This window comes from Micromesistius poutassou (assembly GCF_964030765.1).
Source record: "Micromesistius poutassou genome assembly, chromosome: 1".
In the NCBI taxonomy this organism is placed as follows: Eukaryota; Metazoa; Chordata; class Actinopteri; order Gadiformes; family Gadidae; genus Micromesistius; species Micromesistius poutassou.
Genome location: NC_140271.1, coordinates 15,143,327 through 15,159,242, shown reverse-complemented (window position 1 = coordinate 15,159,242; position 15,916 = coordinate 15,143,327). Strand labels below are relative to the sequence as shown.

The 15,916-nt window shown below is 52.4% G+C and overlaps 1 protein-coding gene across 2 annotated transcripts; it reads left to right on the top strand.

Moving 5' to 3' along the window:
* Positions 1–245: 245 nt before the first annotated feature.
* Positions 246–13,135, top strand: LOC311353402 (transcription factor MafK-like; the record flags this gene model as incomplete). Of its 2 annotated transcripts, none has more annotated exons than XM_084473307.1 (3): positions 246–288; positions 12,257–12,331; positions 12,671–13,135. In XM_084473307.1, exons 2-3 carry the CDS (start codon positions 12,296–12,298, stop codon positions 13,133–13,135), a joined length of 501 nt encoding a protein of 166 aa, XP_084329433.1. In that variant the 5' UTR covers positions 246–288; positions 12,257–12,295. The 2 variants fall into 2 exon arrangements, with proteins under 2 accessions (XP_084329433.1, XP_084329434.1); XM_084473308.1 differs by lacking the exon at positions 246–288 and adding an exon at positions 1,307–1,338.
* Between the last annotated feature and the right edge of the window lie 2,781 nt (positions 13,136–15,916).

Sequence of the window (15,916 nt, the reverse complement as noted above, 5' to 3'; positions counted from 1 at the left end):
CGGGGCGATTACTCTGTCACAATTTGTCAAGCTGGGCCCCATATTAGGTGACTTTTTAATGTCTTCCCGTGTGGAAAAATATCACTCATGAATGGAGACACGTGACCAAACATCATGACGCCTGGCTCCAACACAAGGGGGGAAAGGAGAATCAACAAGGAGCGCTCCACCAGCGGTGGCTCGAGTCTACTTCTCGGGCAGCAGACCCAATTTAAAGACCTGATGTTTAATGCGTGATCATCATTTAGGACGCATCACCGCAGACCCGCCACCCGCGACCCGACCGAGGTGAGGTGTGTGTGTGTGTGCGTGCGTGTGCGTGTGTGTGTGTAACGTGGAATCGTTTGACATTTGTGATGTTATGCTGAGCGTGCACGCCTTTACCTCGGGAGTCGCCACTGACAGGCGCGAGCCCTCCTCCGCGCTGGCTCCTCGCGGCCACCACCAGCAACCCAAGCAGCGGGAGGAGAGGGGCAGCTCGCTGTCTGTCAGTGCCGAGGCCAGCGTGAGGAAGGTTTTCGCGCTGGCCTCGGCACTGACAGGCGCGAGAACCTCCTCTCCTCTCCTTCGCGCGGCCGGTTCCTGGCCGCGGCTAGCCGTCCTATAACGCCCCTCCGGCAAGCGCGAGGAGAGGACTCGCTCTGCCGGTGCTGGCCGTGGCTAGCGCGAGTTAGCTTGTGATGTTCATGTTACCACGCTGAAATGGCAGGCGGCAGCCAGCGTATCCACCGCCTGTTACGACTGGGTTACACAGCCAGTATTCTACCGCCTTTTCCGGCGCGGTTATACAGCCAGTATCCACCGCCTGTTAACGGCTGGGTTATACAGCCAGTATCCACCGCCTGTTTCGGCTGGGTTATATACAGCCAGTGTATCCACTGACTGTTTCGGCTGGGTTATATACAGCCAGTGTATCCACTGACTGTTTCGGCTGGGTTATATACAGCCAGTGTATCCACTGACTGTGTATGCGTTCTGTGAAAGACAATGCAAAACACGTGAATTGTGTTCGTTTTAAAAAAAAATGACGACGTTTCTTCTGAATATCACGACAGTGTCATGTTATATCGCAAGACGCTGAGCGCAGGGATTTTCCTCCCGCGCTTGTTTTGTGCTGCACGGGGAGCTTCTGGCCGAATCTCACGAGGAGCGATATCTATTTGAACGTGGAGGGTCGTGTCGGCGCGTGCAATGTGCGACTCGCGTGTAGTAAGATTGCCATTTTGATAAGTCGGCGTGCCCGGAGTGCTTGGTTCGGTGGTCTCTGGGCTGGCAACTCACACACATCATCCAGAGCTGCTCAAACCTGCTGCTTCATCGCTCTAGGAAGACCGCCAGGTTGGTTTCCGAATTTCTCATGACATTTATCAAGGGTGTGTGTGTGTGTGTGTGTGTGTGTGTGTGTGTGTGTGATTGATGATATGGACAGGTCGGATTTCGTGGGAGGTTTCAAATGCGTGTGAGGATGGCTTATTTTACAACAGATGATTACAAATCCTCAATTCGACAGCGGCGTTGTTTTTTTTTTTTTTTGGTGGGGAGGGTTGGGGGGGGGGGGGGGGGGGGTTCACCTGGAGCGGCGATTCGTTGAGCCGCTCCTGAAACGCACAACAATGGACCAGCGCTGAGACGAACCGACATAGCGTCATATCGTTAATTGGCATTTGTTGTTGTGCTGTATCGTGCATGCAAAAACACGGAGCGGTTTCCTCCACCATGCTGAATCACTACAGGAGCGATGTGTTCAGACGTTTGGAGAATTCACCCCCGAAACACAGCATCAGCACCACCGGACAAAAGGTCTGCGCGGTGGATAAGCATCTGTGTTCCGTCCCCCCGTCCCCACCCCCCCATCCCCCCTCCACTCTACCCTAATCTGCGAGCGGAATTGACGTGATATGGATTCGAAAGCCCAATGGATGTCAAGTTATGAGCGTCGAGTGATGACTATCACACATTTATCCGCTTCCTCAGCATTCACCCCGCGCGTTTACATCGCGTCTCCTCGCTGTCAGGGTGTCTCTCGCGCACACAGTGCTGACTAGTCACTTGCGATGTGACATCCCTTGATTATAATAATGCGTTATACGCAGTATTTTCGTCTTTTAGAAATTGTTACAGATGGACTTATGTTCCAGAGGATAAATCACTGTCTCCACACATGCATGGTGTGTGTGATGGTAAAAACCAAAGTGTTTCAGCCGTGTGTCATATAGCCTACGTGTTGAACTTATGAGACTATGATGATGAACTATGATTGAATAACAACCGCCGTTATTTTCTTGTATGGTTACGATGGTTACAACAGATGCCATTTATTTCCCCCTTGCAAGATGGGCATGGTGTTTATATCGGACATGGTGTTAATACGGACCAGGGCTCTTTAGAATGCACGTTTAGGGTCATGTGATTTATCCATTGGAAAAACGTGTGCTCGATTTTTTTTAAAAGAAACGCCCTCTGAAGAGACTTTAAGTTTTATCAGCGGGGATAACAACAGAGCACAGTCTCCTCCTCTTGCGCTGATACTCATCTGGTTTCATCATCCGTTTTCACACAGGCGAGGGAATCCAGGCCGGTTGGGCTGGCAGGCCGTCCAGCCTCACAGCATCACAAGCCCGGCTTTGCAACAAAGCGTAATGCCGTGCCCGTCTTTGCCTTTTTTTCCGCTGCAGGTAACGAGAATAGATGAGGGTCTCTTGGAGAGAGGAGGGGTGGTGGTTAAGGAGGAGGGTTAGGGTGGTGGTGGTGGTGGTGGTGGTGGTGGTGGTGGTGGTGTGAGGCTAGATGCAGGGTGTGGTGGAGATCAGCGTTGGGATTTACGGTCACTGGTATGGAGCCGGATAACGCAGATATAAAAAAAGAAGGCTTCAACCCCATAGGCAGCCACTCCTCCCCAGGCCTCGGCGGTATTGCGTGTGATGGGCAGCATGTCTCCTCTTGCACGCCTTCGTGGAGGAGTAAGGAGAGGATATGGGATTGTTGATGAAACACCAGGCAAGAACACGCGTGTGCGCGCACACACACACACACACACACACACACACACACACACACACACACACACACACACACACACACACACACACACACACACACTCGCACGCACACATACACACGCCACAATGTGTAGTGTGGTCCCCGTCCGGCTACCCGGTCGCGCCGTATTGGGGAGTAGTTATGCTTATTCAGGACAATTAACCGCCGCAAGATTGGAACATGAGTGGGGTTTGTTCACAAAAGTGCTGCTTAAGCTGCCGCGGGGGGGGGTTGGTTGGGTAGGGCGGGTGGGGGGGGGGGGGGGGGGGGGGGGAGAAGCAAAGCAAGCGAGGGGAGGGGAGGGGAGGGAAAAAAAGATCAATATAGGCTAGTATATTCTTTTTTTTTTTTTTTTTCTCTCTTTCAATGACGAGGAAATGTTGGTGATGAAACCGGCTGCAAGGAGAGAGAGAGAGAGAGAGAGAGAGAGAGAGAGAGAGAGAGAGAGAGAGAGAGAGAGAGAGAGAGAGAGAGAGAGAGAGAGAGCGCACATTAGGATTGCTTAGCATTGCAGTGTCTGCTGCTGCACCCTTACCCCGAGTGACGCTTTCATGAGGACGCTGCCAAATAAAGCAGTTTGTTGTGGTTGCTATATTCTTCTGCTCCTTCTCATGTTTGAGTTTAGTTTGTTGCTCGTCCCGTCCTCGTGAGATTACGTTTTTGTTCACGGGAAGGCGGTTGAGAACGAACGTAGGCTACGGCATGGCATTCGAAACCAACGTCTGTGAGGTTTGCGCTCAAACACGCAGACATGGTACTTCGATGTTTTTTTTTTCAATTGTTTATCTTGCTTGTTTGACGCAACTGTTACGTCTCGGTCGGTTTCGTTGTCTACGGCGAGGCGAAGCGAAGCGGGGCGGGTCAGACGACGACGTGAATTTGCTTCGAGGCCATCAAGTGATGCAGACATGGCTATCGCTAGTTGGTTGTTAATTGATGCCACACACGCACACACACACACACACACACACACACACACACACACACACACACACACACACACACACACACACACACACACACACACAGAAAACTTGTGGCTCATATACATGACCGCATGGGGCTGTTGCTTGGCTTTAGTTCCCTGCATCAATGTGTATTTACTGAGTGTGTCATGTGACTTTGACAGAGGTCACAGCATGCTGGGTTCGACCTACGTTAGTGCGTGGCCACCTTCACAAGCTTATAGCCTACTGTTTATGGTATTCAGCGGAGCACCGCAAGACTAAAGAAGCAATAAAGGGAAGAGAATCATTTTCAGTAAATAAACAGCACAGCATCTTCCCATTCAGTTTGTCCACATGCTCAACTCTGTCAATACTATAAAAAGATACCGGCTATTTGTTACTTGGTGTGAAACGGTCAGATAATTATTGTATTTTTAAAACCAAAAGGTCTGAATGCACGGGTAACATCAATGGTGTGGCGGACGGAGAGCACGGCCGTAGTTTGACCCACACCCTCCATCCACACGCTGGGGTCAACGGTTGATGCACGCAGGCGGTTGAGTTAACCTCCTGGAGGTTAAGCCCATGTGTGTGTGGGTTGTCTACAGCCCCGGTGCGGTGCTGATGCATCCAGAGCCGTCTCTATTCCCTTTTAATGAAGTCCTCCAGGCGGATCGTGTGGAAGGCCAGTGGAGCCTATCTGCGTCCCTGCCTGCCCACTGCTTCGATTAACACAGCAGCACTCATTCCAGCGAGCCGCCGTCCTTAGGAAATGGACTCCTCGTTGAAAGGGTTTTTTTTTTTCAGATGAGGAGCAATCGGGGAACAAGTGCATTTACAAAATTGGCTTTACACGATTAGAAGCTCCAGTGTTTAGCCCACTCTACTGTTGTTTATTTGGAAAAACAACTGGACGCTATCCATGAATCGCAAATAGGCCTATAAATAAAATGCATAGCAGTAGGCCTACAGGCTGCATTAAGTGGGTGCGTTTTCAGATGTCCTGCGCGATGTGTCACGCTGTCGCACTAATGACGCAGAAATGTCTTATCTTTTCCATTATTCACGTTGAAATCTATACCAAACAAAAACAACTTTCAAGAACAGAAAAGCACAAAAGCAAAGTAAACACGGACCAAATATATATTCCACATTTCCGGTAGACACGTGTCCCTTTTCCCCTCGTGAAGCCACTCTCTTCCGTGCTTTACCGGAGCTTCTAAACAGTTTTCCACCTGCCAAGTCGGACTCGCCCGTCTAGCAGCTGTGCGCTGAGACAATACGTTGCGTTATGACGCGTGTCATGAGCGGGGCCTGTCTCTGTTCCCCCGCTCCGTTTGACGGCGCCGCTGAAACCCGGGCACAACATCGCCTCTCAAGTTGAGTTGCAGTTGAAGGCTGAATGTGTGTGTTTTTTTTTTTCCTCTCCTCTCTTCCCCCTGCCTCTTTTCGTCACTCTTATTTCACGCTCTGAATACTTAGTAGTTAATAGCTTCTCTTCTCCCTGGCGTGCACCCTCACTGTCTGTCTCTCTCTCTCTCACACACACACACACACACACACACACACACACACACACACACACACACACACACACACACAGCCGAGCCGACACATTGCATGCTCCACACATACGTTCCCCCCTCCCTCCCCCACCCCCCTCTATTCCACTATTCCCACTTCCTGATCCATCAGGTACCAGAATTTTAATTTGCCTTTAAATGCATCCCCCCCCCCCTCCCCTCCCCTCCCCTCCCCTCCCCCTTTGCTGCCCTACCTCCCAGACACAAGCGATGTGGCTGATAATGGACTTGACTCCACTGAAGTGCAGGGATGATTAGGTCTGAATATCTGCGTGTTATTTTCTTTTCCACTTGGCCCCGTGAGTAATGAGGGAGCGTGATGGAGCGCGGGGGTCAGACCGCGTGGGGCCCGGCCACGCGTGAACCATCGGGAGTCTATAGCAGGGGAACGGACGGGGGAGTCGGGGGCGGGCCTTCAGCTCGCCTGATTTTGGGCGGGAAAGTATATAGAGAGCGGTTAACAGGGAAGGACGGCGAGTCCTTTCTGAGCGCAAAGCGAAGGTGGGCGACGCTATTGACTTTCTCCTCGCTCTTGTCCTTATCGACCTGATGATTAAGCGTCCTAATCTGAATCACCGCCATTTTCCTAGACAAAACATAGTTCCGTCGTCCGCCTTTCATACTCAAGTGGATGAGGACACGAGAGAGAGACACAACACGATGAAAGAACAAAGTCCACACACCGCAGTGTCCACGGCCCCCGAGACGATGAGCCGCTGCCCCGACTAACCGGGACGTTAAACCCTTTGGAGGTTTTAAAGCTGGGGTAGGCAATCTGAGGAGCCCAGCCGGAGTCAGCGAGATTCTGAAAGTATCCAACCGCAAAAAAATCCCTCCCTTAAGGCCGGCCTCCGACGGCCACTCCCTCCGAAACAAGTGCTAATGCTAAAGCTCTAGTGCTAAAGCTCTCTAGCTTAAGCGGTGGGTCTAGCCATAGCCTTGTGGAAGACTCCGGTCACGCGCAATGAGTCCACGAAGCGGAGTGATGTAAGAAGGTAGACACCAGATTTTCATTTTTTTTTTTTCGTCAGAGCATTTGATTCATTGATTGCTGTCAAGAGAACAGACACAAACAAGACAAAAAAAAGCGCTTCTAAAATGATTTCCCCCGCCCTTAGTCCAACGCTGTCATCGGAAAACGTACCCTCACTGCATGCATCATCCACGTCCCTCGTATTTCTGTACGGCGGCGGTACGACGGCCCGTGACTCTGGGGCCGGCCGTACTCAGCATTCAGCCGGGGCAGCGTCCTGCCGGCGTGGCGTGCTCGCGCTGTGCCTGTTCACATCAGTGTTCACCTCCCCTGCCCGGTTCGGTATTCCTTCATTACCGCCCTCTCCTCTGCAATTGGCAGTGACAAGTTAAGTGTGTTTTCCCTGCAAAGAGCTGGAGTGGAGTTATGGTACTGTTTGTGTGTGTGTGTGTGTCTGTGTGTCTGTTTGTCTGTGTTACTTTTGTGGTGCTGTAAAGCCCTGTGCCACCTGTCTGTCTCCCCCCCCCCTCCTCCCGTACATGTTTTCTGCATTCGGAGACCAGATATTGGGCAGGGCTATAATGTGAATTGTAGAGTGCGTGTGTTTGGGCGTGTGTGTGCGTGGGTGTGTGTTTGGGTGTGCTTGTTTTTGGGTTTGGGTGTTGGTGCTCTCATGCTCCTGCTAATCTTGTTACCCTGCTGTCAAGTGGTGCCGGCCTGCGAAACAACACAGAGCGTCTCGCATGCAGTCCGTTCCAGATCCTTCCTCCCCTTCCTCCCCCTCCCCGTACCTCCATGTCCTGGTAGTCATGGAGGAAGGAAGAAGGGGTGGGGGGGGTGCTGGGTTTATCTTTGTACGAACACACCCCTGTACTAAGCATCTCTGTTCCTCTCTGTTCTCTCTGTGTCTCTCATCAACCACACACCTCCACCGTCTCCATCTCCTACCCAGGAAGGTGGTGGTGGTGGATGTGTTGGTGGTGGTGGTGGTGGTGGTGTCGGTACAACAGTAAATAATCACGAGGGGAGCGCATGGCGCGGTGCTCTCCGGCAACCTCATACCCAGAGACCCCCGCCTAATGGTGTCCCCCTCCCCTGTGGACCCTGTGTGCCCTGTGGGGGGGGGGGGGTGGTGGTGGTGGTGGTGGTGGTGGTGTTTTGGAGCCGAGATCCAGATGAACACGGAGAGCATTTTGAAAGTTGTCCGCGTTGCTCTCGTCGCGTTAGTTCGACTTCACGGCGCTCTAATTGGCACCTTGGTTCAGGGCCCGTGCTGAGATCAGGTGTTTTTCTTCTCTTTCAACCTGTTCTCAAGCCCTTCCGAATGTGTCGAGCAGGCATTTTTCACAAGGCTGTTCTCTCAGTGTTACTCACACCCCACCCCCCCCCCCCCTTCTCTCACTCTCTCTCTCTCTCTCTCTTTCTCAATTTCTCCTCCTATCCTTCACCTGTTCCCCGAGCGTTTCCTTCTTCTGTTTCCTGGGGGGGCGGGACGTCTCTGCTCTCTCACCGCCGTCCCACTCTGATCAGCGGTCAGCGTTTCGTTCGCGGAGGCGAAAATTCATAGAGCAAACCGGGAGTTCCACCGCGCGCCTAACCAGAGACCCGTCAGCGGGCTCCGTCCCTCCCTCTCCCCGGCCCCAGCTCCGGCCCCTGCCCACCCACCCACTCTGCCTGGGGGCCCCCACACACTCACAGAACCAGGGCTTGTTAGCAGGGGGGGGAAAGGTGTTTGTCCGCCCAGGGAGGAGTAAGCGGCACACTCTGACCTCTGGTGTGGCAGTTTGTTTAGTTATTTATTTCCTATTTCAAGGGTGAAGCTGTCGAGTGTGCAAGGGCACTCGCTGCTCCTATAGCTGCCTCTGCTCTTACTACTACTACTACTAGCGGCCACCGCTACTGGTGCCGGAGCACGGTCTGGCTGGCTATTGGGGACAAAGTGGGTTGTGCGTGGGTGCATGTGTCCGTGTGTGTTTCTGCGTGTTTTCTTTCACTGAGTCTGTCTGCGACGGGGTGCGTTTATGTATTTGTGTGTGTGTGTGTGTGTGTGTGTGTTTATTTATGTGTGTGTGTGTGTTTATTTATGTGTGTGTGTGTGTGTGTGTGTGTGTGTCTACAACTGTGTATGTGTCTGTGTGTGTGTGTGAGATGATGAGGTCGGCTGCCTGCTTGCCAGTGGGAGCAGCTGTGTGTGTGTGTGTTGTGTGTGTGCGTGTGTGTGTGTGTGTGTGTGCGCGCCCGCGCCCGTGCCCGTGCCCCTGTTGTGCTTGTCATCCCCTGTCAATGAACGGCAGTCATCTGTCGGCACGCCGGGATGCAGAGAGCTGAATAAGGTTACCGCCCTCCTCCTCCTCCTCCTCCTCCTCCTCCTCCTCCTCCTCCTCCTCCTCCTCTTCCTCCCTCCACGCTCCACACCACAGGCCGTGCCTGCCTCTGTGTCCCTCCTAGCCCCCCCCCCGACATGGACCAGTACCCTCCAGCCTGGATCACAGCCGTCCTCCCTCCTCATGTCTCCCACCAGGCAGCCGTACGGTGGACGGTGTGGGGGCTGCTGCTGCCGCTGCCGCTGGTGGGCACCGGCACGGCAGTGGCTCAACAGAGCGTGTTGTGGTCGTGGGCGGCGGCGGCGGCGGCGGCGGTGGTGGTGCTGGCTGGGCTATTTTCTCCCCCCCACCCCCCCCCCCCCCCCCCCCCCGCCCCGGTGGCTATTAGCGGAGTTGTTTCCTGTCTATTTGTCCTGTGTCAGTGCATCATCTCCCGCACCATTATCCCATTATGCTCTGCAATCTGTGGTCCAAATGCTTTACTGGAAACTGGAAAACAGTGGAAATGAGTCACAGCCACCACCGAGCAGACACAACAGCCCGGGTTTAACGCACGGTGTTACGGTCAGCCCTGCTATTCATAGCCCCGGGGGGCGGGGGGGGAAACGGAGGAGATGACAATATAAATAATACGACAAAGAAGAAAAGCCAGCACGAAGGATGGGTCCTGTGAAGGAAGGGCGCTGGTGTTTTTGGGTTGTGTGGGGCTGGGCCATCCCGAACAGCCCTCTGGACCCTCTCTCTCTCGCACGCCCCTCGATGCGGAGGGGCGTGCGAGAGAGAGAGGGTCCAGAGGGCTGTTTGGGATGGACCGCAGCATCACTGATGCAAGTCACAGCAAGGGGTGGAAATATGAATCGATTTGTATCGATTAACCGATTATACAGCCGACGATTCGATGCATCGATTCGTCCGCCAGAGTATCGATTATAAAAAAAGATTATTATAATTTTTATTTTTTATTTTTACAGTGAATAGGCTAATTGCCATACTAGACCTCCACAGTAAGCACTAAAGTGTGTACAGAATACTGTTTCTGTATTCTCAATAAAAGGTAAATTATACAATTTTTTGTTGATTTATTTGATAGATATCATATTAATAGATTAATAATATATATATAATATATTAAATATATTGAATATTGAGTATCGAATCGAATCGTATGGAATTCTGACGTATTGAAAAAGTAATCGAATCGTTGGCTCAATGAAGGCTCACGAAGGCTCCAATTTACACCCCTAGTCACAACCTGAGCCACCGTGTGCCGCCCCCCCCCCCGCCCCCACTCCACGCTATGCGATGGAGTGGTAATCGGGTCACTCTTAACAAGTCTCTGCCCCGCGTGGCCCAGGGTCGGCCCGCGCCCGCACCTGCAGCCCCCTTCCACGTTGCCATGGCGATGTCCTCGGCCGTCACCGTACACTTCGGGAGGGGGGGATGGGGGAGAGTCACCTGTGGTCTGGCCGTCACGCATCACGGCGTGCGCTGGCTGATAAAGAACCAAGACTCGTTAGTCGCGGTATAGGTCGGCTCGGACCCCCCTACCGAGCAGCGAGGGGGGTTCAGCTCGCATCGTGGGGTCCCCGGGTTCGATTCCCGACCGGCCTGTAGGCGTCCTTGAGCAAGATGCCCTAAAAGCCTGATGACCTGCATCTCAGGTCACTGCAGGTCGCTCCGGAGGAGAAGTACCTGCTCAGTGAATAGAGAACGGATTGTTTATGTTTTGGTGCTGAGAGGATCCTAAGGCGTTCGTTTATTACACACACACACACACACACACACACACACACACACACACACGGTGTAATTCAGCTTACAGAGGCAATGTGTTGGGACTGCTGTGGTGCGTGGCGGCGTTGCTGACACAGCACTTCCTCTGTGTATGTGTGTGTGTGTGTGGGAGGGGGAGGGGGGGGGTTAATACACTTTGAAGAGGCAGTGCACCCCATTTATTCGTCTTTTGTATGTCTTCACTTTCCACTAAGCTGTCGGCCCATCTCTCAGCCAGAACGCATGTTGTCAGCGTTTGTTTCGGTCATGATTAAAGCAGTGATATCGGCCTCTTATTCGGTGCCGCAGTGGGTCAAACCGCGCGGAGGTTAAGGAAAACGTGAGTTATAGTTGATACTCGGTCCCTCGGTCCTAAACGAGGTCGTCTGTACATAAAGACGCGACCGTCGCCTCATTGATCCCCGGCGCGAATCAATGCTCTCCGAATGCCTCTATGTGTACTCGGGAGGCTACATCACCAAGCACGGCGGAGTAGTAGTCCAGAAATACCTCCGCGGGTACTGTGTTTGTTTGTTTTCATCCCCCTGTCGCAGCAGGGAAGGCGACGATTCTGTCGACCAAGCAACGGACGGTGTGTGTGTGTGTGTGTGTGTAGCTCTACCTTTTCGGGATCCCTTTCGGTACTCCTCGGCTCGGTACCCGAACGGAGGAGTACCGGAAATAGAAGCGGCTGAGAGAGGCACAGCGCGCTTATTTTGGGGACCCTGCCTGACTCTTGGCTGTGGAAACGCCGGCGTAAGCGGACCGAGCCACACTGAACCGAGTCGCTCCGCTCGGTGGAAACGAGGCGTTAGAAGTACCCAGCGTCCTTCTGAGGTTCCTCTTCTTTGATAGGGGGGGCGGGGGAGAGAGAGAGAGAGAGAGAGAGAGAGAGAGAGAGAGAGAGAGAGAGAGAGAGAGAGAGAGAGAGAGAGAGAGAGAGAGAGAGAGAGAGAGAGAGAGAGAGAGAGAGAGAGAGAGAGAGAGAGAGAGAGAGAGAGGGGAAAAAAGGGCTGCTAGAAGGAAGCGCAACAGGGTCGTCTTCGGTTGTTTTCCAGGAGAGATGTTGGTGAACTGCTTCAGTCGCAGAAGGCTGCCGGCCTCGCCGGTCACGCCCGTGTGCGCCCTTCTCTGCATCACGCCAGCCAGCGTTTTAGGTTCCTGCCTCTCCCTGATTCAAAGCTTACTGGTCTGTGTAACGTGATCCTCCCCCCCCCCCGCCCCCCACCCCCCCGCCCCACCCACCCCCACTCCTAACCGGAGCTGCACTGGGGGGCAGACTGCCACCAGAGCTATTTTGGGGTCTCTGATAAATGGGGTGGGGTGGGGAGGGGGGGTGGGTAATGGCCGCTGACCTCATGCGACAGCCATGGCGCGCGTACAACAGTTGCACGAACCTGGGAGGATGTCTTGAGTCCTTGACCCAGTTTACCAGACGGCGTCGCATTCTCCCTCGCTCTCTCTCGCTCTCTCTCGCTCTCTCTCTCTCTCCGAAATCGGTTATTCTTTGAATTTGGAGTAGAACAAGAGAAGATTACTGCTGCGTGGCTCCTAGTTTTGAATGCGCTCTATGTATTTTTTTTTGCTTTTTTACATTTGTCCTTTTGTCGTCCACAGACCAGACGGCAGCGTGTTTTTAAAACCTGCTCTCGGGGCATGACTACTGCAAACAAGGGAAATAAAGCCCTGAAGGTAAAGCACCCACCCACCCACCTCCCACCCTGCAGAGAACGCTCCACACCTCCACGGTCATGCGGAGACATGAGGGGCCGACATTAGGATGCTCAACCCTAAACTGTGTGTATGTGTGTGTGTGTGTGTGTGTGTGTGTGTGCACACGTGTGTGTGTGTGTGTGTGTGTGTGTGTGTTTGCATGTGCGTGCCCGTGTGTGTGTGTTTGCATTCACGTGCGTGTGTGTGTTTGCATGTGCGTGCACGTGTGTGTGTGTTTGCATTCACGTGTGTGTGTGTGTGTGTGTGCGTGTGTGTGTGTGCCACCACCCACCCACCCGCCACGCCACGCCCCCACAGGTGAAGCGGGAGCCCGGCGAGAATGGCACCACGCTGACGGACGACGAGCTGGTGAGCATGTCGGTGCGGGAGCTGAACCAGCACCTGCGCGGCCTCACCAAGGAGGAGATCCTGCAGCTGAAGCAGCGGCGGCGCACGCTCAAGAACCGCGGCTACGCGGCGTCCTGCCGCGTGAAGCGCGTCACGCAGAAGGAGGAGCTGGAGCGGCAGAAGGCGCTGCTGCAGCAGGAGGTGGACAAGCTGGCCTCGGAGAACGCCAGCATGCGCGCCGAGCTGGAGGCGCTGCGCTCCAAGTACGAGGCGCTGCAGAGCTTCGCCAGGACTGTGGCGCGCAGCCCCGCCACGCAGCAGCAGCAGCAGGCGGCGGGCGGGGCCCGGGGCCCCATGTCGACCGTCATCAGCGGAAAGGTGGGGGCCACCAGCGTCATCACCATCATCAAGTCCAAGGCGGAGGCCAGGTCGTAGTATCGGGGCGCAGGGGGTGTGGGGGGAGGGAGAGAGAGAGAGAGAGAGAGAGGGAGGGAGAGGGGTGGGCCGGCGGCGGCGGCGGGTGTTGGCAGGAGTCAGTGCATCGTAGCGTGGACGTAGCCTCCCCCGGGGGGCTAGCGGTTAGCGTTGTCTTCGACATTAACACGTGCTGAGGCTGCTGTTTGTGTCGGGTATAGCCTCAACAGATGTTTAACTAGTTATAGTTAGTTATGGTGTCATTATGATGGCTTTTTAACTGGTTGTCGTTGGTAGTAGTGTCATGATGATGGGTTTCACCGTATTATTGTACTGACAAAAAAAAATACTGTTTAAATTACCTGGGGAGAAGATCTCTTCTTCTTACATTGGATGTTATATGAAATATGATGAGCTATAAGTCCTCCAATAGGGGTTTAATTGGATTTACATTTCCATAAATGTATGATGTAGAACGTTTTTAATACCTTTTTTTTGAATTAGTACATCAGAATTTAATTCTGGATTGCAGGACTGAGATTGATCTATGAACTCCATTATTAATGGGTTTGGGTCCAGCTGGAGGCGTTCGGCAGCCCATCTGGGCCATTGTTAAACATCATGGAACGGCAGGATGTGCTTTAACACATCGGAAGAAACGTTGTACTTGTTATGATGCACTGACTCACGTCGGCCACTCGAGTCTCAGAAATCGTCGTCTCAAAAATATTAGCGATGCTACAGATGTCTCTCGAACAGCCTGACTAACCCAAAACTAGCAAAGTATCTGTCGAATTTGTGATTTTGTTTGTTATCTGTGAATCTGAAGAGATGCTTGCAACTTTGGCATTAGTTTCTGTTTTACGACAGACTTTCATGAACCTGTTGGAGACAATATGGCAGGTAGATGCAATAATATACGTATGCACTGAAAAATACAAAGAGGACTTGCATATTAATGGTAGGTTGGAAATGTTTCAAATGATCAGCGTTTTTAAACGGTGTTATTCCGGAAGCAGAACACCAATTAAACATGACAAGATGCTTGTCCACTATCGGAGAAACCTGAATGTTACGACAAAAATATCCTCATGTTTTGTTTGGAAGCAAAATACACAAAACATTTTCCAACATAAGTTATGCTCATAGAGAAATAGATGTTCTAATGTTTTGGTTTATAAAATGTTTTTCGTTTTAGTTTTTTTTGTGTGATTGTTGACAGGGCAGCGGAATATTTCCAAAATAACACTTACACTAGCTTTACTGTTACAATAGTTATGGTGTGCATCGTAGAAATTCCCTTTTTCTAGTTATGTTGTTCTTCAGTTTTTTGCTTTTTTCCTTTAGTGTAGATTAACGAACATTGTTTATAGAAACACAAAAAAGAAAAAACGCGGAAAAAACCCACATAAAAACCTGTGATATCTTTTTTGCAATTGTACCAAAAGTGGCTTACTATTGAAGTCGGATAGCTTTTCTTCTAGTGACTAGGCGCGTCCTGCGGGGCCCCCCGTCCTGCTAGGGGCCCCCCGTGACGTGTTGTGTGCGTGCGAGTCGGCGGTGTCGTGCACTGTATAGATGTCAACGCTTCGCTGTTTAAACCTGTACAGCTCAATCTAGGTGGTGTACACAAGGGTCGATTTGTCTTATTGCGTCGGTATTGGCATCTGTGATATCCTCTGCTTCCTCGTCGTTGGTTACCAACCATTTTGTCTGTGAGAGATTAGCACATTTAAACCATGCAAGAGGTGGGTGGGGTCGGGGTGGGTGGGGGGCGGAGGGGGTGAAATGGACTGAATTCAGCCATCAAAACAAGTTAAACGACCGCTGAGAGGCTCTCTGGTTACGTGCAGCCCAGAAGTGCAATTTATTTATTATCGTTATTTTTGCCGAATCAGACGAATGCACTGGACGCAGACTCCTCAGCAGAATTCGTAGTGCGCGTGCATCCCGCAGGGGGCGTCCCGTGTCCGACTAAAAACCCACTCTGTGGTCTCGCGAGGCTGCTGTGGCGTATCGACGCTCTTGAGATTTTCATTCAGGTGTGTTAATGTTTTATTTATGGATTTTTTTCTTTAATTGGCCAAGATGTCTGGACGCCCGCTGTCTCTCGACGGGGCCGCGCGTGGGAGTGAACGTGCGCACGCACGCACGCTGCCATGAGACTTCATTGGGAGCGCGTGCTCGTGAGAAGGGGGGCGTTGTTGACGGTAACAGAGTTAACGCTCAGGAGAGTCAGAAGAGTTTATTTCCCTCAACAGATGGCCGCCGAAAGAGAGAGAGCGAGAGAGAGAGAGGGCGGTGATCGTGTCTCGATCAACTCTCTCTCTCTCTCTCTCTCTCTCTCTCTCTCTCTCTCTCTCTCATCGGCCATCGTTCGTGACCCCTGACCCCGTCCTGCTGGGCGGGCTACATATGCACTATATGCTCCAGCTTGTTTTTTTTTTTTGCTCAGGACAAAAAGGCAACAGGTAACGCTAAAAAGGGAAAAAAAAAAACGAAAAAAAAAACACTAAAACTCAATCTTACGGATTCTAAACGAGGCCCAACGAGGTATAGGGACGGCAGCTCGCTTCCTGGTATGCACCGTTTTATTGATTGATTTATTTCATTTTTAACGTGTCGTGAAAGGGCTTCGATCCACGCTCGGACACACTGCGATCACAATCGGGCCGGTTTGCCATCACGGAGGGGGTGGGGGGGGGGGGGGGGTTGCCGCTGTGTGACGACGGCCCATCCCCGTGGCTGGCTCCGTGTCGGCCAGATGACGCCAGGCGAGGTGAGAGAGAGCTCTTCTGCTTG